The 25,214-nt window shown below is 40.6% G+C and overlaps 1 protein-coding gene and 1 non-coding gene across 2 annotated transcripts; one reads left to right on the plus strand and one right to left on the minus strand.

Moving 5' to 3' along the window:
• Cd200r1l (CD200 receptor 1 like) lies at window positions 1-24,407 on the plus strand. The gene is made up of 5 exons (XM_032899648.1): window positions 1-64; window positions 17,514-17,597; window positions 18,364-18,681; window positions 18,800-19,054; window positions 23,840-24,407. Exons 1-5 carry the CDS (start codon window positions 1-3, stop codon window positions 23,953-23,955), a joined length of 837 nt encoding a protein of 278 aa, XP_032755539.1. The 3' UTR covers window positions 23,956-24,407.
• On the minus strand, window positions 7,691-7,834 carry LOC116899836. Its single transcript, XR_004387833.1, has one exon. It is a non-coding gene; the product is annotated as a small nucleolar RNA SNORA48 (small nucleolar RNA).
• Window positions 24,408-25,214: the final 807 nt, after the last annotated feature.

Consider the following 25,214-nt stretch of genomic DNA (forward strand, 5'->3'; position numbering starts at 1 on the left):
ATGCGTGCTTTGGGGAAGACTCCAGCTTTGACGTTACTGATCTTCATCACTATGTTGGTGACTGGTAAGTCTGACATTCTGAGAAGCTTAGGAAATGAAATTTTCTTTGAGGTTAATTTAGGACTCTAATAGTCCTCCTGTCTTTGCCTCTCCTGTTTCCTTGAATTACAGGCATACACCTATGTTGCAAGCTAATAGGACCACTTTGACACTCTACCATTTACTTTTAAGTTGATTATTCTTTTTTTTATTGGATATTTCTTTATTTACATTTCAAATGTTATTACCTTTCTCAGTTTCCTGTCCATAAGCCCCCTATCCTCTCCTGCCCCCCCCTTCTATAAGGGTGTTCCCCTCCCCATCTACCTCCCCTCTTGCCTCACCCCCTATATTCCCTTGTACTAGGGGTCCAACCTTGGCAGGACCAAGGGCTTCTCCTTCCATTGGTGCTCAACAAAGCCATTCTCTGCTACATATGCAGTTGGAGCCATGGGTCAGTCCATGTATAGGGTTTGGGTAGTGAGATAGTCCCTGGAAGCTCTGGTTGGTTGGCATTGTTGTTCTTATGGGGTTGCAAGCCCCTTCAGCTCCTTCAATCCTTTCTCTAATTCCTCCAACAGGGGTACAGTTCTCAGTTCAGTGGTTCGTTGCTAGCATTCGCCTCTGTATTTGACATGCTCTGGCTGTGTCTCTCAGGAGAGCTCTATATCCAGTTCTTGTCAGCATGCACTTCTTAGCTTCATCAGTCTTATCTAGTTTTAGCGGCTGTATATATATGGGCCATATGCGGGGCAGGCTCTGAATGGCCATTCCTTCAGTCTCTGCTCTAAACTTCACCTCCAGATCTCCTCCTATGAATATTTTTGTTCCTCCTTTAAAGAAGGAGTGAAGCATCCATACTTTGGTCATCCTTCTTCTTGAGCTTCATGTGGCCTGTTGATTGCATCCTGGGTAATTCGAGCTTTTGGGCTAATATCCACTTATCAATAGTGCATACCATGTGTGTTTTTTTTTGTGATTGGGTTACCTCACTCAGGATGATATTTTCTAGTTCAATCCATTTGCCTATGAATTTCATGAAGTCATTGTTTTTGATAGCTGAGTAGTACTCCATTGTGTAGATGTACAACATTTTCTGTATTCTTTCTTCTGTTGAAGGACATCTGAGTTCTTTACAGCTTCTAGCTATTATAAATAAGGCTGCTATGAACATAGTAGAGCAGATATCCTTGTTATATATTGGAGTATCTTTTGTGTATATGCCCAGGAGTGGTATAGCTGGGTCCTCAGGTAGTACTATATCCAATTTTCTGAGAAATCTCCAGACTGATTTCCAGAGTGGTTGTACCAGTTTGCAATCCCACCAATAATGGAGGAGTGTTCCTCTTTCTATACATCCTCAACAGCATCTGCTGTCACCTGAGGTTTTTATCTTAGCCATTCTGACTGCTGTGAGGTAGAATCTCAGGGTTGTTTTGATTTGCATTTCTCTGATGACTAAGGATGTTGAATATTTCTTTAGGTGTTTCTCAGCCATTTGATATTCTTCAGCTGAAAATTCTTTATTTAGCTCTGAAATCCATTTTTAATAGGCTTATTTTGGCTCTCTGGAGTCTAATTTCTTGAGTTATTTGTACATTTTGGTTATTATCCCTCTATCAGATGTAGGATTGGTAAAGATTTTTTCCCAATCTGTTGGTTACCATTTTGTCCTAATGATAGTGTCCTTTACCTTACAGAAGCATTGCAGTTTTATGAGGTCCCATTTGCTGATTCTTGATCTTAGAGCATAAGCCATAGGTGTTTTGTTCAGGAAATTTCCCCCTGTGCCCATGTGTTCAAGGCTCTTCCCCACTTTTTCTTCTACTAGTTTGAGTGTATCTGGTTTGATGTGGAGGTCCTTGATCCACTTGGACTTAAGCTTTGTACAACTTTCTTTTTTGATCAATTTTCAGTCTTCTGCATGCTGGCCTCCAGTTGAACCAGCACCATTTGTTGAAAATGCTTTTTTCCACTGGATGGTTTTAGCTCCTTTGTCAAAGATCAAGTGACCATAGGTGTGTGGGCTCATTTCTGGGTCTTGAATTCTATTCCACTGATCTACTGCCTGTTTCTGTACCAATACCATAGTTTTTTTTATCACTATTGCTCTGTATTACTGCTTGAAGTCAGGGATGGTGAATCCCCCAGAAGTCTTTTATTTTGAGTATAGTTTTCGCTATACTGGGTTTTTTGTTATTCCAAATGAATTTGCAAATTGCGCTTTCTCTCTCTATGAAGAATTGAGTTGGAATTTTGATGGGGATTGCATTGAATCTGTAGATTGCCTTTGATAAAGTGGCCATTTTTATTATATTAATCCTGCCAATCCATGAGCATGAGAGGTCTTTCCATCTTCTGAGATCTTCTTCAATTTCTTTCTTCAGAGACTTGAAGTTCTTGTCATACAGATCTTTCATTTGCTTGGTTAAAGTCACACCAAGATATTTTATATTATTTGGAACTATTGTGAAGGATGTCATTTCCCTAATTTATTTCTCAGCCTGTTTTTCCTTTGAGTAGAGGAAGGCTACTGATTTGTTTGAGTTAATTTTATACCCAGCCACTTTGCTGAAGGTGTTTCAGGTTTAGTATAGTTCTGTGGTGGAACTTTTGGGATCACTTAAATATACTATCATATCAACTGCAAACAGTGATATTTTGACTTCTTCCCTTCCGATTTGTATCCTTTTGACCTCCTTTTGTTGTCCGATTGTTCTGGCTAGGACTTCAAGAACTATATTGAATAAGTAGGGAGAGAGTGGGCAGCCTTGTCTAGTCCCTGATTTTAGTGGGATTGCTTCAAGTTTCTCTCCATTTGGTTTGATATTAGCTACTGGTTTGTTGTATATGGCTTTTACTATGTTTAGTTACGGGTCTTGAATTCCTGATCTTTCCAGAACTTTTTTCATGAAGGGGTGTATAATTTTGTCAAATGCTTTCTAAGCATCTAATGAAATGATAGTGTGGTTTTTATCTTTGAGTTTGTTTATATAGTGGATTACGTTGATGGACTTTCATATATTGAACCATCTCTGCATACCTTGGATGAAGCCTATTTGATCATGGTGGATGATTGTTTTGATGTGCTCTTGGATTCGGTTTGCAAGAATTTTATTGAGTATTTTCGCGTCGATATTCATAAGGGAAATTGGTCTGAAGTTCTCTTTCTTTGTTGGGTCTTTGTGTGGTTTAGGTATAAGAGTAATTGGGGCTTCATAGAAGGACTTTGTTAGTGCTCTGTTTCTATTTTGTGGAATAGTTTGGACAGTATTGGTATGAGGTCTTCTATGAAGGTCTGATAGAATTCTTCACTAAACCCATCTGGTCCTGGGCTCTTTTTGGTTTGGGGACATTTAATAATTTCTTGTATTTCTTTAGGAGATATGGGGTTGTTTAGATGGTTTATCTGATCCTGATTTAACTTTGATACCTGGTATCTGTCTAGAAAAATTGTCCATTTCCTCCAGATTTTCAAGTTTTGTTGAATGTAGGCTTTTGTAGTAGGATCTGATTATTTTTTTGAATTTCCTCAGATTCTGTTGTTATGTCTCCCATTTCCTTTCTCATTTTGTTAATTTGGATACTGTCTCTGTGCCCTCTGGTTAGTCTGATTAAGGGTTTATCTATCTTGTTGATTTTCTCAAAAGAACCAGCTCCTGGTTTTGTTGATTCTTTGCATAATTCTTTTTGTTTCTACTTGGTTGATTTCAGCCCTGAGTTTGATTATTTCCTGCCTTCTACTCCTCTTGGGTGTATTTGTTTCTTTATGTTCTAGAGCTGTTAGGTGTGCTATCATGCTAATGTATGCTCTCTCCAGTCTCTTTTTGGAGGCACTCAGAGGTAAAAGCTTTTCTCTTAGCACTGCTTTTGTTGTGCCCCATAAAGTTTGGATATGTTGTGCCTTCATTGCCATTAAATTCTAAAAAGTCTTTAATTTCTTTCTTTATTTCTTCTTGACCAAGTTATCATTGAGTTGAGAGTTGTTCAACTTCCATGTGTATGTGGGCATTCTGTCATTTTGTTGTTATTGAAGACCAGCCTTAGTCCATGGTGATCTGATAGGATGCATAGGATTATTTCAATCTGAGGCCTGTTTTCTGAAAGATTATATGATTAATTCTGGAGAAGGTACCATGAGTTGCTGAGAAGAAGGTATATTCTTTTGCTTTAGGATGAAATGTTCTGTAAATATCTGTTGAATACATTTAGTTCATAACTTCTGTTAGTTTCTCTATGTCTCTGTTTAGTTTCCATTTTCATGATATGTCCATTGATGAGAGTGGGGTGTTGAAATCTCCTACTATTATTGTATGAGGTGCAATGTGTGCTTTGAGTTTTAATAAGGTTTCTTTTATGAATGTAGATGCCCTTGCATTTACAGCATAGATTCATCTTGGTGGATTTTTCCTTTGATGAATATGAAGTGTCCTTCCTTATCCTTTTTTATAACTTTTGGTTGAAAGTTCATTTTATTTGATATTAGACTGGCTACCCCAGCTTGTTTCTTGGGACCATTTGCTTAGAAAATTGTTTTCCAGCCTTTTACTCTGAGGTAGTGTCTGTCTTTGTCACTGAGGTGTGTTTCCTGTATGCAGCAAAATGCTGGGTCCTCTTTACGTATCCAATCTTTTAGTCTATGTTTTTGTAGTGTGGAATTGAGTTCATTGATGTTGAGAGATCTTAGGGACCAATTTGTTGTTTCCTGTTATTTTTGTTGTTAGAGGTGGAATTATGTTTGTGTGGCTTTCTTCTTTCATGTTAGTTGAAATTAGATCACTTTTTTGCTTTTTCTAGGGTGTAGTTTCCTTCCTGTGTTGGAGTTTTCCATCTATTATCCTTTGTAGGGCTGGATTTGTAAAAATATTGTATAAATTTGGTTTTGTCATAGAATATCTTGTTTTCTGCATTTATGTTATTTGAGAGTTTTGTTGGATATAGTAGCCTGGGCTGGCATTTGTGTTCTCTTAGGGTCTGTATGACATCTGCCCAGGATCTTCTAGCTTTCATAGTCTCTGTTGAGAAGTCTGGTTTGATTCTGATAGGTCTGCCTTTATATGTCACTTGTCATTTTCCCCTCACTGCTTTTAGTATTCTTTCTTTGTTTTGTGCATTTGGCGTTTCGACTATTGTGTGACAGGAGGAATTTCTTTTCTCGTCCAATCTATTTGGAGTTCTGTAGGCTCTTTGTATGATTATGGGCATTTTTCCTTTAGTTTCAAGAAGTTTCCTCCTATACTTTTGTTGAAAATATTTACTGGCTTTTAAAAGTAGGAATCTTCGCTCTCTTCCATACCTATTATCCTTAGATTTCATCTTCTCATTGTGTCCCAGATTTCCTGCATATTTTTGGTTAGGAGCTTTTTATATTTTGCATTTTCTTTGATGGTTGTGTCAGGTTTTTCTAGGGTATCTTATGCCCTTGTGACTCTCTCTTTTATTACTTGTATTCTGTTGGTAATGCTTGTGGTCTATGTCTCCTGATCTTTTTCCTAGGTTTTCTATCTCCAGGGTTGTCTCTCTTTGTGATTTCTTTATTGTTTCTATTTCCATTTTTAGATCCTGGAGGGTTTTGTTCAATTCCTTCACCTGCTTGGTTGTGTTTTCCTATAACTCTTTAAGGGATTTTAATGTGTCCTTTTTAAGGGCTTCTACCTGTTTATCTGTATTGTCCTGTATTTCTTTAAGAGAGTTATTTACGTCCTTCTTAAAGTCCTCTAACATCATCATGAGTTGTGAATTTAAATCCAAATCTTGCTTTTCCTGTGTGTTTGGGTATCCAGAACTTGTTGTAGTGGGGGAACTGGGCTTTGATGATGCCAAGTAGACTTGGTTTCTGTTGCTTTTATTCTTGCCCTTGACTCTAGCCATTTACTTATCTCTGGTCTTGCTTTCTCTGACAGTGACTTGACCCTCCTGCAAGCCTGTGTGTCAGCATTCCTTGGAGACCAGCTCTCTCCCAGGGGTATCTGGGTACAGAGAACTGTGGCAGAGGATCAGCTCAGGGTGTAGATAGAAACTGGAAGGTTCCTGTCCCAGACTGTTCCTGAGTTCCTGTGTCCCGAGAGCTCTGGATGGGTTTCTCTTGGGCCGGAATGTGAGCAGAAATGGTGGTCTCACCTGTGTCTTGGGATGTGCAGCACTTCTGAGAATCCAGCTCTCTCTTGGCGGGATCTGGATACAGAGAGCTGTGGCACAGGGTCAGTTCTGGGTGCAGACAGAAACCAAAAAAGGAGAATTTGCTAATTCAGAGTCCTGTATCTGGGTCTGGATGGTAGCGCAACTGGTCAGCCCACTGCCTCTCCCTTATCCACACCACCAGAGCCCTCTCTCCAGCACTGCTTTGGCTAGGGTATTCAATGCTGCCATCAGCAGGAGGCAGGGTCAGCTTTCCTGCTCTCATGTCCCCATGCCTCCAGAGCCAGCTCCACTGTGCTGCCCTGTCAAGGTGCAGGGGCCCACTCTCCCAAGTACTGCAGATGGTGAGGGTCTGGGCCAACTCTTCTTCTCTCACATTCTCAGAGCTGACTCATCTGTGCCTTCACCATCAAGGCCAGCTCTACTCTACTGTCCAGGTGAGTTGCAGAGTTCATTCTCCTGAGTGCTGCAGTTGGTGAAGGTCAGGAACAGCTTACCTGCTCTCATGACCCAGTGTCAGTTGTTTGACTGTTTCAGGTTTACAGGAATGAGAGGGCAGAAGATGTGGCCTCCCCACCCCCAGGCCACCTCATGTTAGACAAGTGGTAGGGCCAGTTCTCCTGCACTTTTACCCTCAGAAAGGGTTCAACTGTTCCTTCACCAGCAGAGTCAGCTCAATCGTGCTGCCTAGATAAGGTGCAAGGCCTGCTCTCCTAAGTGCTGTATGTAGCTGGTGAGGGTCAGGGCTAGCTCTCCTGAGCTCATGACCCTGTGGGCAGCTTTCCTGACTGCTGGAGAAGGCAAGGGGCAGGAGTAGAGAGCACCACCTCTGTACCCATGCCACTCCACAGCAGACAAATGGCAGGGTCAGCTCTCCCACAACCCTGCCACCAGGGCCAGCTCTGGGTGAAGTGTAGAGCCTATTCTCCCCCAAGTGCTGCTGAGACCAGCTCTTCAGAGCAATCAAACCATGAAGGGTGGGGTCATGGATGCAAAGCCCCTAGATCTCCACATGGTCCTTGGTGGCTGCCTATACCAGGGGCATCCCAATGTTCTATAGTATAATATGGGCCAGGTACATTGACTTGTACTTCTGTCTCAGCACTGCTGCATTAGCCACAGACTCAGACATGGTCCTTAGTGACAGCTTGGGCTGAGACCTCCCCATGGTCCCAGGTGGCAGAGCTGGTCACTCACAACAAACTGTTCCCTTCCACCCTCATTTTCAGTTCCATCTCTCTTCGTGATACTCAGACTCCTCCTCTCTTCTTTCTCTCCCATTCAACCACAACATTTGTGATACTTGCGCATAGTGATGGCTTCCACTGAAGGCTGGCAGGCCCCTGGGTGACCTCCATCCATGCTACCAGGCATGGCAGCAAGCAGATGGGTGTCTATGGTCTGCCTGTGCTGTGTGCTTGAAGACAGGTCTGTGGATAGCATGGTGGTTCATAGGTCACTGTCTGTCTTCTCCTCCTGTGCTGTGCTGCTTGGAGTTGATTTGATTTGATTTTTATGTGTCCTAGGCATAAGACAGCTTTAGGCACCAAATCAGGCATCAAGCTAGGATGAACAAAGGGCTGCCGTCTGCTTTGCCCCTGACTGATATAAAAGAACAACACTGCCAAGAAGGTGTCTCTTGGCCCATTGTGGGGCTAATTTACATTCTCAGCAAAGGGTGAGGACATCCTTCTCTCTGTTGTTATTTACATGTATTGTGATTGTTATACTCTTCTTTTTGTTTAGTTAAACTTCTTATTTGATTAAAATATTATTGCTTTATTTCTCCCTACCTCTCCTACCTCCAGCCTCTAATCATTTTCTGAGTACTGTGAGATTTAATCTCACTATTTTTTTTTAATTTGTATTTCTCTGATGGCTAGTAATACTGAACATTTTTATATGTTTATTCATTTGTACTCATATTTGAGAACTGTCTACTCATTTCATTAACTTATTCATTAATTGGACTATTTGATGTTTTTGTTACTTTATTGAACTTTTGTATATTCTGTGTAGTTGTCTGCTATCAGATATGTAATTAGTAAAGATTTCTCTCCCATTCTGTAGGCTTTTTTAACTCAGTTGTTTTCTTTGTTGTACAGAAATTTCTTGATTTAATGAAATCTCTCTTGTCAATTGTTGGCCTTATTTCCTGAGTGCCTACCACATTTGTCTATTGATATATCTTGAATGAATATTTCCTAAGTTACTAAAGTCTTGCTTACTGCCATATCTTGAACTTTTCTTCCACTTTTACCTCTAACAGCATCAGGAGGTTTAGGTCTCAAATTAATGTCTTTGGTCCATTTGGAATTTATTCTCATTCCTCTACATATGGACAGCCAATTTTCAGAGCATGATTTATTGTTACCTTCCTCCAATGCATATATTTTAGCATCTTTGTTAAAAATCAAGTGGGTGTATTGGTAATGTTGGTTCATTTCCACAAAAAGATGATCAGGCTTCATTGCTAAAGACAAAACCTATGCAGTTCATGGAGCATGGAGAAGTTGGGCTGCTGCCTACCTAGAAACTTCATGCCTGACTATTGTTCATGGTACTGGAGAGTACTCTGCATGCTACCGTAGGAAAAAGATAATACTTCTAAATGGGATGTCTCCATCAAATCCCTCTTTCCAGGGAAAGTCTGCTCAGGGAAGTCTGCCAAAGAGAGGGTAGAAAAATAGTAAGATCCAGTGGGGATGGAAGATACCAAGGAAGTAAGGCCTTCTAGTCACAGGTTTGAGCCGGATGGAGTGCCAGTGGTGAGAGGGGAACTGAACAGAGGCTCAATCCTAACCCAGGAACTATCTCCAATTAATAAGTGCTCACAAAGGAAAAGAGTCTCACTGAGTATGTAAGTACACTTAAGGGCAGGCACCATGTCCAACAATTGATAGTCAACACAAAATGGGATCAGTGGTATTTTTGGAGTCATTTTGTGTTGTAACATTTTGTCTGGGTATTTTCTCCCCTTACAGGTCTTTTATTTATACATTATGCTTTCTGGTTTGGTGTTTTTTTTTTTTTTATTAACTTGAGTATTTCTTATATACATTTCGAGTGTTATTCCCTTTCCCGGTTTCCGGGCAAACCTCCCCCTCCCCCCCTCCCCTTCCTTATGGGTGTTCCCCTCCCCACCCTCCCCCCATTGCCGCCCTCCCCCCAACAGTCTGGTTCACTGGGGGTTCAGTCTTAGCAGGACCCAGGGCTTCCCCTTCCACTGGTGCTCTTACTAGGATATTCATTGCTACCTATGAGGTCAGAGTCCAGGGTCAGTCCATGTATAGTCTTTAGGTAGTGGCTTAGTCCCTGGAAGCTCTGGTTGCTTGGCATTGTTGTACATGTGGGGTCTCAAGCCCCTTCAAGCTCTTCCAGTTCTTTCTCTGATTCCTTCAACGGGGGTCCTATTCTCAATTCAGTGGTTTGCTGCTGGCATTGGCCTCTGTATTTGCTGAATTCTGGCTGTGTCTCTCATGAGAGATCTACATCCGGCTCCTGTCGGCCTGCACTTCTTTGCTTCATCCATCTTGTCTAATTGGGTGGCTGTATATGTATGGGCCACATATGGGGCAGGCTCTGAATGGGTGTCCTTCAGTCTCTGTTTTAATCTTTGCCTCTCTCTTCCCTGCCAAGGGTATTCTTGTTCCCCTTTTAAAGAAGGGTGAAGCCTTCACATTTTGATCATCCGTCTTGAGTTTCATTTGTTCTAGGCATCTAGGGTAATTCAAGCATTTGGGCTAATAGGCACTTATCAATGAGTGCATACCATGTATGTCTTTCTGTGATTGGGTTAGCTCACTCAGGATGATATTTTCCAGTTCCAACCATTTGCCTACGAATTTCATAAAGTCGTTGTTTTTGATAGCTGAGTAATATTCCATTGTGTAGATGTACCACATTTTCTGTATCCATTCCTCTGTTGAAGGGCATCTGGGTTCTTTCCAGCTTCTGGCTATTATAAATAAGGCTGCTGCGATGAACATAGTGGAGCACGTGTCTTTTTTATATGTTGGGGCATCTTTTGGGTGTATGCCCAAGAGAGGTATAGCTGGATTCTCAGGCAGTTCAATGTCCAATTTTCTGAGGAACCTCCAGACTGATTTCCAGAATGGTTGTATCAGTCTGCAACCCAACTCAACAATGGAGGAGTGTTCCTCTTTCTCCGCATCCTCGCCAGCATTTGCTGTCACCTGAGTTTTTGATCTTAGCCATTCTCACTGGTGTGAGGTGAAATCTCAGGGTTGTTTTGATTTGCATTTCCCTGATGACTAAAGATGTTGAACATTTCTTTAGGTGTTTCTCAGCCATTCGGCATTCCTCAGCTGTGAATTCTTTGTTTAGCTCTGAACCCCATTTTTTAATAGGGTTATTTGTCTCCCTGCGGTCTAACTTTTTTGAGTTCTTTGTATATTTTGGATATAAGGCCTCTATCTGTTGTAGGATTGGTAAAGATCTTTTCCCAATCTGTTGGTTGCCGTTTGTCCTAACCACAGTGTCCTTTGCCTTACAGAAGCTTTGTAGTTTTATGAGGTCCCATTTGTCGATTCTCGATCTTAGAGCATAAGCCATTGGTGTTTTGTTCAGGAAATTTTTTCCAGTGCCCATGTGTTCCAGATGCTTCCCTAGTTTTTCTTCTATTAGTTTGAGTGTGTCTGGTTTGATGTGGAGGTCCTTGATCCACTTGGACTTAAGCTTTGTACAGGGTGATAAGCATGGATCGATCTGCATTCTTCTACATGTTGACCTCCAGTTGAACCAGCACCATTTGCTGAAAATGCTATCTTTTTTCCATTGGATGGATTTGGCTACTTTGTCAAAAATCAAGTGACCATAGGTGTGTGGGTTCATTTCTGGGTCTTCAATTCTAATCCATTGGTCTATCTGTCTGTCTCTGTACCAATACCATGCAGTTTTTATCACTATTGCTCTGTAATACTGCTTGAGTTCAGGGATAGTGATTCCCCTGAAGTCCTTTTTTTATTGTTGAGGATAGTTTTAGCTATCCTGGGTTTTTTGTTATTCAGATGAATTTGCAAATTGTTCTGTCTAACTCTTTGAAGAATTGGATTGGTATTTTGATGGGGATTGCATTGAATCTGTAGATCGCTTTTGGTAAAATGGCCATTTTTACTATATTAATCCTGCCAATCCATGAGCATGGGAGATCTTTCCATCTTCTGAGGTCTTCTTCAATTTCTTTCTTCAGTGTCTTGAAGTTCTTATTGTACAGATCTTTTACTTGCTTGGTTAAAGTCACACCGAGGTACTTTATATTATTTGGGTCTATTATGCAGGGTGTCGTTTCCCTAATTTCTTTCTCGGCTTGTTTCTCTTTTGTGTAGAGGAAGGCTACTGATTTATTTGAGTTAATTTTATACCCAGCCACTTTGCTGAAGTTGTTTATCAGCTTTAGTAGTTCTCTGGTGGAACTTTTGGGATCACTTAAATATACTATCATATCATCTGCAAATAGTGATATTTTGACTTCTTCTTTTCCGATCTGTATCCCCTTGACCTCCTTTTGTTGTCTGATTGCTCTGGCTAGAACTTCAAGAACTATATTGAATAAGTAGGGAGAGAGTGGGCAGCCTTGTCTAGTCCCTGATTTTAGTGGGATTGCTTCAAGTTTCTCTCCATTTAGTTTAATGTTAGCCACTGGTTTGCTGTATATGGCTTTTACTATGTTTAGGTATGGGCCTTGAATTCCTATTCTTTCCAGGACTTTTATCATGAAGGGGTGTTGAATTTTGTCAAATGCTTTCTCAGCATCTAATGAAATGATCATGTGGTTTTGTTCTTTCAGTTTGTTTATATAATGGATCACGTTGATGGTTTTCCGTATATTAAACCATCCCTGCATGCCAGGATGAAGCCTACTTGATCATGGTGGATGATTGTTTTGATGTGCTCTTGGATTTGGTTTGCCAGAATTTTGTTGAGTATTTTTGCGTCGATGTTCATAAGGGAAATTGGTCTGAAGTTCTCTTTCTTTGTTGGGTCTTTGTGTGGTTTAGGTATAAGAGTAATTGTGGCTTCATAGAAGGAATTCGGTAGTGCTCCATCTGTTTCAATTTTGTGGAATAGTTTGGATAATATTGGTATGAAGTCTTCTATGAAGGTCTGATAGAATTCTGCACTAAACCCGTCTGGACCTGGGCTCTTTTTGGTTGGGAGACCTTTAATGACTGCTTCTATTTCCTTAGGAGTTATGGGGTTGTTTAACTGGTTTATCTGTTCCTGATTGAACTTCGGTACCTGGTATCTGTCTAGGAAATTGTCCATTTCCTGTAGATTTTCAAGTTTTGTTGAACATCGGCTTTTATAGTAAGATCTGATGATTTTTTGAATTTCCTCTGAATCTGTAGTTATGTCTCCCTTTTCATTTCTGATTTTGTTAATTTGGACACACTCTCTGTGTCCTCTCGTTAGTCTGGCTAAGGGTTTATCTATCTTGTTGATTTTCTCAAAGAACCAACTTTTGGTTCTGTTGATTCTTTCTATGGTTCTTTTTGTTTCTACTTGGTTGATTTCAGCTCTGAGTTTGATTATTTCCTGCCTTCTACTCCTCCTGGGTGTATTTGCTTCTTTTTGTTCTAGAGCTTTTAGGTGTGCTGTCAAGCTGCTGACATATGCTCTTTGCTGTTTCTGTCTGCAGGCACTCAGCGCTATGAGTTTTCCTCTTAGCACAGCTTTCATCGTGTCCCATAAGTTTGGGTATGTTGTACCTTCATTTTCATTAAATTCTAAAAAGTTTTTAATTTCTTTCTTTATTTCTTCCTTGACCAGGTTATCATTGAGTAGAGCACTGTTCAATTTCCACGTATATGTGGGCATTCTTCCCTTATTGTTATTGAAGACCAGCTTTAGGCCGTGGTGGTCCGATAGCACGCATGGGATTATTTCTATCTTTCTGTACCTGTTGAGGCCCGTTTTTTGACCAATTATATGGTCAATTTTGGAGAAAGTACCATGAGGAGGTGAGAAGAAGGTATATCCTTTTGCTTTAGGATAGAATGTTCTATAAATATCCGTTAAGTCCATTTGGCTCATGACTTCTCTTAGTCTGTCTACGTCTCTGCTTAATTTCTGTTTCCATGATCTGTCCATTGATGAGAGTGGGGTGTTGAAATCTCCCACTATTATTGTGTGAGGTGCAATGTGTACTTTGAGCTTTAGTAAGGTTTCTTTTTACGTATGTAGGTGCCCTTGTATTTGGGGCATAGATATTTAGGATTGAGAGTTCATCTTGGTGGATTTTTCCTTTGATGAATATAAAGTGTCCTTCCTTATCTTTTTGATGACTTTTAGTTGAAAATTGATTTTATTTGATATTAGAATGGCTACTCCAGCTTGCTTCTTCCGACCATTTGCTTGGAAAGTTGTTTTCCAGCCTTTCATTCTGAGGTAGTGTCTGTCTTTGTCTCTGAGGTGTGTTTCCTGTAGGCAGCAGAATGCAGGGTCCTCGTTGCGTATCCAGTTTGTTAATCTATGTCTTTTTATTGGGGAGTTGAGGCCATTGATGTTGAGAGATATTAAGGAATAGTGATTATTGCTGTTATATTCATATTTGGATGTGTTATGTTTGTGTGCTTTTCTTCTCTTTGTTTTGTTGCCAAGACGATTAGTTTCTTGCCTCTTCTAGGGTATAGCTTGCCTCCTTATGTTGGGCTTTACCATTTATTATCCTTTGTAGTGCTGGATTTGTAGAAAGATATTGTGTAAATTTGGTTTTGTCATGGAATATCTTGGTTTCTCCATCTATATTAATTGAGAGTTTTGCAGGATACAGTAGCCTGGGCTGGCATTTGTGTTCTCTTAGGGTCTGTATGACATCAGTCCAGGATCTTCTGGCCTTCATAGTTTCTGGCGAAAAAGTCTGGTGTGATTCTGATAGGTCTGCCTTTATATGTTACTTGACCTTTTCCCTTACTGCTTTTAATATTCTTTCTTTATTTTTGTGCGTTTGGTGTTTTGACTATTATGTGACGGGAGGTGTTTCTTTTCTGGTCCAATCTATTTGGAGTTCTGTAGGCTTCTTGTATGCCTATGGGTATCTCTTTTTTTTAGGTTAGGAAGTTTTCTTCTATGATTTTGTTGAAGATATGTACTGGTCCTTTGAGCTGGGAGTCTTCACTCTCTTCTATACCTATTATCCTTAGGTTTGATCTTCTCATTGAGTCCTGGATTTCCTGTATGTTTTGGACCAGTAGCTTTTCCTTTACATTATCTTTGACAGTTGAGTCAATGATTTCTATGGAATCTTCTGCTCCTGAGATTCTCTCTTCCATCTCTTGTATTCTGTTGGTGAAGCTTGTATCTACAGCTCCTTGTCTCTTCTTTTGGTTTTCTATATCCAGGGTTGTTTCCATGTGTTCTTTCTTGATTGCTTCTATTTCCATTTTTAATTCCTTCCACTGTTTGATTGTGTTTTCCTGGAATTCTTTCAGGGATTTTTGTGTCTCCTCTCTATGGGCTTCTACTTGTTTATTTATGTTTTCCTGGAATTCTTTCAGGCATTTTTTCGATTCCTCTCTGTAGGCTTCTACTTGTTCTCTAAGGGAGTTCTTCACGTCTTTCTTGAAGTCCTCCAGCATCATGGTCAAATATGATTTTGAAACTAGATCTTGCTTTTCTGGTGTGTTTGGATATTCCATGTTTGTTTTGATGGGGGAATTGGGCTCCGATGGTGCCATGTAGTCTTAGTTTCTGTTGCTTGGGTTCCTGCGCTTGCCTCTTGCCATCAGATTATCTCTAGTGTTACTTTGTTCTGCTATTTCTGACAGTGGCTAAACAGTCCTATAGGCCTGTGTGTCCGGAGTGCTGTAGACCTGTTTTCCTCTCAGTCAGTTATGGGGACAGAGTGTTCTGCTTTGGGCGTGTAGTTTTCCTCTCTACAGGTCTTCAGCTGTTCCTGTGGACCTGTGTCTTGAGTTCACCAGGCAGGTCACTTGCAGCAGAAAAGTTGGTCTTACCTGTGGTCCCGAGGCTCAAGTTCGCTTGCGGGGTGCTGCCCACGGGCTCTCTGCGGCGGCAGCAACCAGGAAGATCTGCGCCGCCCCTTCTGGGAGCCTCCGTGCACCAGGGTTCCCGATGGAGTTTGGTGTTTTCCTCTGGAATCAGTAATGTGTGCAGAGAGCAGTCTCTTCTGGTTTCGCAGGCGTGTCTGCCTCTCTGAAGGTTTAGCTCTCCCTCCCACGGGATTTGGGTGCAGAAAACTGTTTATCCGGTCTGTTTCCTTCAGGTTCCGGCGGTGTCTCAGGCAGGGGTCCTGCCGCTCCTGGGCCCTCCCCCACGGGCACCCAGAGGCCTTATACCGTTTCCTCTTGGGCCAGGGATGTGGGCAGGGGTGGGCAGTGTTGGTGGTCTCTTCTGCTCTGCAGCCTCAGGAGTGCCCACCTGACCAGGCGGTAAGGTCTCTCTCCCACGGGTTCTGGGAGCAGAGAGCTGCTGCGGGCCGGGATCCGCGGGTGTGGGACTTCCGGTAAGACCGGTGTTTTTTTTTTTTAATGGGGTTTCTTTGTATGAGAATGTGTGTCTCTGTCTACATGTATTCCTTGTGGTTTTTTTTTCTCCTTTTGTCCCCCATTTGTTTTTAGTTTATCTTATTTTATTATTTTTTTTAGATATCTGCTGCTTGTTTTCTAATGAGAGCGCGCGCGCGCGCGCGCGCGCGCGAGAGAGAGAGAGAGAGAGAGAGAGAGAGAGAGAGAGAGAGAGAGAATAAGAAATGGTGTGGATTTGGGTATATGTGCAGGATCTAGGAGGAGTTGGGGAAGGGGAACTACAGTTATAATCTATTTTATGAAAGAATCTATTTTCAATTGAAATCAAACAGCTGTAGCTTTGTGGTTTATAATACACCCTCTATTCTTAAGAAAGGAAAGAAAGAAGAAATGTCTTCTTCCATCATCAGCCTCTCCCTTGCCCCCACACCCTTCCCAGTCCACCATAATCCCACTTCTCTCAGGTCTTGGGTTCATTTGCTTTCACATGCAATACCCTGGTCACTTACCTCACTGTACCTGGCTTATTCTGCTTAATAACATGTCTCCTGATTCCACCCTCTATCCATATAAAGACAGATTTTTGTTGTTTTGTCCTTTAATGTTCTTAATTGAAGATTTTCTGTACTTTTTGTTTTGTATCTCCTCTGATATTTAGCATAGGCATTCTTCTGCTTTTGTTTGAAATATGCATTTACAATTAGTCCAATTTTACTATTAAAAACACACTAGCACTGCATAGTAGTGTAGGCACCTCAGGCTGACTAACAGGTCTACTTTCTTTTTTTTTTATATATATATATATATATATATATATATATATATATATATATATATATATATATATATAAAGCAGTGTATGTAGTCCAGGCTGGCCTCAAATTCACAATATGGCCAGCTGCTCTGACATTCATGATTCTCCTGCCTCCCGTCTGTGCAACCACGTCTGGATTTGGAGCATTATAATTGTGAACGATTCTACAGAACTCAAGGAAGGGATGGAAAGAGGAAAGGGCTCCCATTCTTCTCCTCCTTGCTCTGCTTCATTTCTATTCAGTCACAGGTAGAGCGCCTGGAAGGAAGCGAGAGGATGAACTCTGTGTGATTATGTTTCCACACTTTTTGACAATGGTTCTGTTTCTTCATCTGTAGGAAGTGTCCATTATTGGACCAAATGGCTTGTTTTAAAGTTTATTTATTTATTTATTCACTCTACATCCCAATTATTTATTCAATTTACATCCCAACATCAGCCCCCTCATCCCAGTCCCCTCTTGCAGTTCCTCCCCCAAACCCCCTTCCCTTCTCCTCTCAGAAGGAGGAGCCACCTGGGTATCGCCCTCCCACCCCCTGACATCAGTCACTACAGGACTAGGTGCATCCTCTCTCATGAAGGCCAGACAAGGGGCCCAGTTAGAGACCTGGATCCACAGGCAGGCAACAAATTCAGGGACAGCCCCTGCTCCAGTTGTTGCAGGACCCACATGAAGACCAAGCTGCAAATCTACTACATATGTTTGTGTGTGTGTGTGTGTGTGTGTGTGTGTGTGTGTGTGTGTGTGTGTGTGGTCTAGAACCATGTGGCTTTAATTAGGGGATGACATCTGAAGAAAGAGTTTAATGAAGTCAGCTTAAGTGGTATGCCTATAGTGAACCAGACAAGGAGGTGGAAGAAGAAAGACAGGTCTACTATACAAAATATTTGGAAAAATAAGGTGATGCATAAATGGGAAATGATTGTTTAATATCTTATAAATTTTCATGATGATGGCATATCAATGATGATAAAACTTTAAATTCCTGCTTACAATCATTTAAATATTTAAGCACTTGTATTTAAATATTTTCTAGAGTCAAGCTGTCCTGATAAGAATCAAACAATGCAGAACAGTTTATCAACTATGACAGAAGGTAATATTCTTGCTTACCTTGTGGGAATGGAGAGCTGATCTTGCTTAGAAACAGGAACTAATGCTCTGACTGCTGGACGGATTGGGATGGGTAGCAGAGTCTGGTGATGGAGTGTTATGGTGTGAGGGACCCTGAACACTTGCCTTTAAACCTTTGCCATCTTTGAGTGATGGGAAGACTGTGATGGCATTAGTACCCTCCCAAGTCTGTGATGAAGAATTTCTTTCTTCATCTGATTAGGTGACCTTTATTTGGATGTGGTTGTGAGGACTTGAGTACTCCAAAGAGGCAAGTGATATTGAAATAAGACAATGGAGATGTTAATGCAGTGTTTACCATAAGCAAGCCTTATTCTCATCAAGGTCTGCTCCTGTTAAAGTGATGGCATTGCTGACTGTTGTCACAAGTGATTGTGACAGATAATTTTGTCAAGTAATCACACTTATCAAAGTTGTATCCTTCATGGACTCTTTATATCACTGTACAAGCAATGTGAGGATTTATGGTGCAAGATGTGTGTAGCCCACATGCCTGAACCTTTACTTCAGAACATGAGTAATGTATTTAATTCTGATAGATTAAACATAGGAAAGTAAGAAAAAAGTCTACTATTGTTGGAAAACAATCATTAGTCAAATAGTGTTCTAGTGTAACTTTATATAACTTACTGTGGATAGACCTAACTTATAATGTTCTCTCTCTCTCTCTCTCTCTCTCTCTCTCTCTCTCTCTCTCTCTCTCTGTGTGTGTGTGTGTGTGTATCCAGTTAACACTACAGTGTTTGTACAGATGGGTAAAAAGGGTCTGCTCTGCTGCCCTTCTAGTCCACTGACAAAAGCAGTATTAATAACATGGATAATAACCCTCAGAGGACAGCCTCCCTGCATAATAGCCTACAAAGCAGACACAAGGGAGACCCATGAAAGCAACTGCTCGGACAGAAGCATCACCTGGGCCTTCACATCTGACCTCTCTCCCAACCTTCAGATCAGTGCAGTGGCCCTCCAGCATGAAGGGCATTACTTATGTGATATAGTAGTACCTGACGGGAATTTCCAAAACATCTATGACCTCCAAGTGCTGGGTAAGTGACAATGTCATGTAGCCTGCTCTTTCAGTATTACAGGTCATTATTAGATAGAAACAGATGTCTTTGTAATTTGTGACAAGACTGAAGTTTTATTTCCTGTCCATCTCTACAGTGCCCCCTGAAGTAACCCACTTTCCAGGGGAAAATAGAACTACAGTTTGTGAGGCGATTGCAGGCAAGCCTGCTGCACAGATCTCTTGGACGCCAGACGGGGATTGTGTCACTAAGACTGAATCACACAGCAATGGCACTGTGACTGTCCGGAGCATGTGCAACTGGGAGCAGAGCAATGTGTCTGTTGTGTTCTGTGTTGTCTCTCACTTGACCACTGGTAACCAGTCTCTGTCTATAGAACTGGGTAGAGGTGGTGAGTACCTATTTTTTTAAAGAAGAAATAAGTTATTCTTAAGTTATTCTTCCATGGAAGATAAATATTCTAACTTTATTCTGTTTATGACAAATAGGGTAGCCAAAAACTGCTTAGGAGAAGAAAAAGGAAAGTCAAGACAACTGAAGCATAAACCAGGAAGCTGCTGGCTAGCTCCTCAGACCCGTGCTAACCTATCTCACCTGTACAGAGATTGGTGCTGCCCACAGTACATTGGCCTCTAACATGGCTCTTGGCTGTGTCAGGTTGACAGAATTACCTAGGACAACAAACCCACTTCAGACATTGGTAACAAGTTTTTGTTATCACCTACACTTCTTATCAACTAGCTATAAATTATGGAGGTTTCCATAATTCATGTAGCAGGTTCAGTGATTTGCTAAAATGATTCACTGAACTGAGGAGGACATCTTGTTTACTATCCTGGTTTCATATAAAGAGTCCATCTCAGAGATAGACAAATTGAAGAGGTTCATAGGACCCTTTATGGAGGAAGGAGTATAGAGCTTCATGCCATCTCAAAGATTTCTGTGCTTCCAGTTCCTTGATGGTATCCCCATACAGAACTCCTCAAACTGCATTGTTTAGGATTTATATTAAGATTTTTGTTACATAGTCCTGAGGGTCAATCATTAAACACTGGTAATTAACTCAATCTCCAGCCATTTTTTCTTCACAAGAGGTTAAGTGGTAATGATTGTGGCAGTATAGCACTCCAAGTCCTAACTCTCTCATTACAGTTGAGACTTTGTGGTGATAGCCCCAACCATGAAGCTCTCTAAGAGCTTCTAGACACCAATAATTTTATTGGCATAATAAAGATATTTTTATTATGTTGCTAATTCTTTTGGAAGCTATGTTTCAGTAGATGAAAAACAAAGACCATACATGAATTTATTTTTTAATATTTAATATTTTTTGATATATTGTCTCTATACATAGTCCTGGCTATCTTACAACCTGTAAATAGGTTCTGATTATCATAGATCTGATCTCCATATTTCCCTTTTAGTGTTCAAAATAGGATGCAGATTAATTCATTCTCAGATGTTTTCTCAAGTTGCTCCTTTCCCTCGAAATGTCCTCTTCCATCAAGGCCATCAAGGAACTATCCTAAACCCACTTCTCCCTGATGTGCAGCTAGTGCTGAATAACATTTTGATTCTCTTGATGTTTTAGGGCATTTTATCCTTACTTAGCACCATTTGTTGGCTTGTAAGTCATCTAAAACAATCCTGACAACAAAAACACCACTGGAATTGTCATCAGACCCAATTTCAAGTTGTACGATGTAGGCAACACAGCAAAGCCAGAATGGTTTTAGTACAAATACAGGCATATTGATCAATGCAGCCAAGTCAAGAACCCACATAAAAGTCCATGCACCTATAGCTACCCATTTTTTTTATTAGGATCATGAAAATATTCACTGAAGAATAGATAGCATCTGAAAAAGTAAGTCTTGGGAAATTGGATATTAACACATAGAAGAATGAAACTTGATTCTTCTCTTTGCATGGAAATAAATTCCAAATAGGTTAAGGATCTCAATGTCAGATCTGTAACTCTAGAGCTTCCACAAGAAAGAGCCCTAAGTATACTGAGTACACTGTGGAGAGTAGGCTCAGGTAACAACTCTCTGAATAGCAATCGCTCAGGAAATAAGATGAAAAATTTAGCAAGTATGACTTCATGTGATTACAAAGTTTTTATACTGCAAAGGAAAACTGTTAACTGACTGAAGAGGCAGCCTCTTGGGAAAAAATCTTTACAGATTTGATGGAGGATTAATATTTAGAATATGCATAGTATTACAAAAGCTTAAACAACCAAATTATAAATGAGCAATGGAATTGAATAGAGGGTACTCAGAAGAAATGCAAATGGTTAAGAAATAGTCTAAAAACTGTCTGCTATCCTTAGCCATCAGAGTAGTGCAAATTAAAACTGCTTTGAGATTTTTAACCTTAACCCATGAGGAATGGTTGATATTTAAAAAAAAAAAAAAAAAAAGCTGATGGATGTGGGTAGCAGGGACCTTCATGCACTATTTGTGGAAGGACAATTGATGCAGCTGCTATGGAGACCAATGTGGCTGTTCCTCAGAAAATGCGAAGTAGATGTCCTGTGTGACCACATAGATAATGTGCCCATCTTTATTCAGAGATGCTGTAGTCCTAATAACTAGAACATGGACATAGCTAAGATGTCCATCAACTGATGAATGAATAATGCCCATGGCCACTAATCGCCTGAAAATTGTAAAGGTTGCTTATTACTTTTGCTTGGATTTAAATCCACCTGATATACTAAGTGTGTCTAGGATGGGGAGCTCACTGTCTATTATTCTACAAAATGGACATAGAATAAAGCTACCCTCTCAATTTGCATCGCTTTACCCATATTAGTGCAACTCTCATATCTTTTAGAGAAAGTTCCCTTTTTTCAGTGAATATTGGTTAAAGCAAAACTCTCAACTGGACAAGGAAGAAAAAGCAGAAAGATTGTAAAAGTTACCAACCAGAGAAGATCAGAGAAAAAAAAAAGCATTTGGACATGACAGGAACTCCAAACTCACAAGCTTATAGCAATGGAGTTTTCTGTACAGGACCCAAACAAGATCAAACCAGTCAATCTTCCAACACAGAATGGAAAGGGACTCTTTCCATGGAAAGAGAGTCCCTGCTCTGCCAACTGAGGAGCTATGGACAGTTTAATAGTTTCTTGAGGAGAGAGTATCAGTTAGCTTTCAGGGTATTGTTCCTGGTCGGCTCCAACCCAGGAGTATATGGGCAACATCACCTGAAGCCAGTGGGCTATTAAAAAACAGATTGATGAAGCTTAAAAAGTACATGCTGAAAGGTACCAGATATAGATCTCTCCTGAGAGACACATCCAGAGCATGTCCATTTCAGACATACTAGCAGCAAACCACCGAACTGAGAATAGGACCCCCTTGGGAGGAATTAGAGGAAGGATTAAAAGAGTTGAAGGAGCTTGCAACCCCATAAGAACAACAATGCCAACCAACCAGAGCTTCCAGGGACTAAACCACTACCGAAAGACTATACATGGACTGACCCTGGGCTCCAACTGCATAGGTAGCAGAGAATAGCCTTGTTGGAGCACCAGTGGAAGGGGAAGCCCTTGGTCCTGCCAAGGTTGGAGCCCCAGTGCAGGGGAATATGGGGGGGCAGGAAGGGAGATGTATTGGGGGAATACCCGTATGGGGGAGGGGAGGGGATGGGAGCTTATGGACAGGAAACCAGGAAGGGGAATAACATTTGAAATATAAGTAAAGAAATATATCTAATAAAAAATTTTAAAAAATTATAAAAACATAAAAAAAACAGACACAAAGTTTGTGGTGTAATAAAGTGGAGTTTGGGTCTGGTAGGAGTTAGAGGAGGAATTAGAAATGAATGTGATCACAATACTTTGTATGAGATTCTTACTTTTTCAAATGAAAAGGAAATTATTCTTTTTAAAAGAATTTTTTGCACAAAAGATGCATCATAGATGCACTTCAGACAGAGAACTTAGAAGACATTAGTTGATTTCATCTGAAAACATCTTCCTCAAAGAATAACTTTTGTAGTAGCCAAAGAGGCTGTGCAAGTTGACCAAAGTGGGGAGCAATGGGTAGTACCACACAGCTGTGAAGCTTATGAACCATAGCAATGTCCAGCAAGTTCGGTCCCTAAGGTGTGATAGTGGCAGTCATATCTTGGCAGCAACCAATAGCTGCCCAATTATGTTTAAGGCTCACTCAAGAGGAGGAAATTATGGCTGGTACAAGAGATGTAATGACTGAAAGTGTTGATGAGGGCATTGATATCAGAGGGGAATCTGTCACAGCCCTCCTCTATATGCTGTAATACCTATCTAAATTTTAAATACCCTAAAGAACCTTCTCTTTGCAATAGAAAACATCGCAACAAACCACAGATAGTCAAATTGCAGAGAACACTGATCATGGGATGCTCAGCTCCCATGGGTACATCTACAACACAATTCCTACATGTAATGAATGCTCAGGGAACATTGTTGAAAAGGAAGAAGAAATGTTATAAGAGCCGAAGAACCAAGAAATCTGTGGGAAGATTGTGACTCCTAGAGATGTCAGGGAAGCTTCACCCATGAAACCTCCATAATCTGACTGCCTAAACAAGACCAGAACAATAGATATGCAAACACGGAAGGGGGAAATCTCATTGGCCCTCACCCTTAGACAGAGAACTACAGTTAACTAAAGGTGCTGAGAGTGGGAAACAATCTTCCCTTAGGAATGGCTCTCAATTGGTATTTTCATATCATGTAGAAATGTGCAACAATAACAATTTAGAAAGATGAGGCTAGGAATTTGAGAGGGAGCATTGATAGGGAGGGACCTGGGAGAGGGTGGAGGAAGGAAGAGGAATGGATGGAATGATGCAATTATATTTTCATAAAAATAAAATAAAATTTGCATGGGAAATTTTGCCTGTTTTCCCCTATTTAACTGTATGTTTTATCAATATTTAGTGTGCATTTCTTCACTTTAAAATATTTGCAAATGCCTATCAAGCACAAAAGCTAGACTTAATTCATAAACTTGAGCCTGAAATAATGGTATCTGAATTATATTTCATAAGGTTTTATGATTTTAATATTCTCTAAAACTTTAGGATGATTTTAAAGGATTTTAAAGTGGTTTGCCTTTAATTTCTTGCTTAGAACTATTATTGAACTGACCCGACATTTTACCCTTGCCTGTATTTAAAGGTACCAGCTCCCCACCTTCCTTGCTGACCATTATCTACGTGAAAATGGCCCTTTTGGGGATTATTCTTCTCATCGTAGGATTTGCTTTCTTCCAGAAGAGAAATTATACCAGGTAGGAACTGAAAACTAACATATTAAGACTCATTAGAAAGAAAACATTGTTATAAGTTGGAATTCACAGTGGACTGGGAAAATATGTTATATGCTCCCGCCATGGGTATTCGCTTAGTCCTTCTTCTGCATCAAGATTCTGTGAACAACAGAGCCCAAGCACAGGTACTCTGGCAAGTGACTCTGCCTTGCCACAGTTCTGACCTAGGAGGGACCTTACCCTGACCCCACCATTGAGGATTCCGTAGCAGAAATGAAGTTGCTGAAACATTATAAATGTTTGTTTACAAGTTTATTGACTTCTGTGTGCTTCTGTTTAACCTGACTTAATTGTAACATATGTAATTTGGTTTTGTGTATTTCTCGAACGTGAATATCCAGATTTCTGGGAGCCAATTAGTCTGATGGCACAGTACAAGAAAACAGCTGTTTGTAATAAACTTTCTCATTGAAATCCAGATTACCTGTCCCTGCTGTCTTCATATTTGTTAGAATTCATCCTACAGTTGGCAGCTGTGCGGTATGACCATATAGGCAAAAGTTTGGTCCTTACCGTGAGTTATGCTGTGAATGACTCATCCACTCTCTTCCTTCTCCACTTCTCAGGTCAAAGAAGAAAATGGCTTAGCAAAGGGTGCTGGGTGGCTTTTCTTCACCTAAGTCCCCTAGGAATGGCTTCCATCAACTTCTTGTTCCCTGATTCATTTTACATGATCATGAATATAACATTGTTAGGAACCATGACAAGCAACACCTTCAAGTCAGCCACTAGCTGGCCTTCTTGCTTGCCTGCTTGCTAGCAAGTAACAGGACAGTTGCCTTTTGTTTTAATCATTGAATACACGACTAAGATCCATTTTTAAAAATCAGTATCTCTGGACTTTTGGAGAAGTTAAAAGTTTTATCCCAGAGAAGGCACTGCCTGTGTCATGAGGCTAACACTGAGACTCCCCTAACTACGTGGAGCCCTAGTGTCTAGATTCCCTATGCTGTCTGCATTCTGACTTATAGAGGGTGGGATGAATCAGTGAGGGTAAGGGTCAGACACTGGTGGACTGTAGCAACTGTAAATCTAGACCTCGTCTTCACTGGATACACATAGTATTCCTAGAATAAGAGTGTGCTTTTAGTTAAAAGAATTATATCTTTTAAAGTGGCAAGTGATTGGGTTATTTTATTTTTGGTAAACACCCAGGGTGAAAATGAGTGCCTGATACTAGAAGGTACTGGGATGGTACCCTCAGATGTTAATTAAAATTCAGCC

Source organism: Rattus rattus, chromosome 4 (assembly GCF_011064425.1).
Source record: "Rattus rattus isolate New Zealand chromosome 4, Rrattus_CSIRO_v1, whole genome shotgun sequence".
NCBI classification, from domain to species: domain Eukaryota; kingdom Metazoa; phylum Chordata; class Mammalia; order Rodentia; family Muridae; genus Rattus; species Rattus rattus.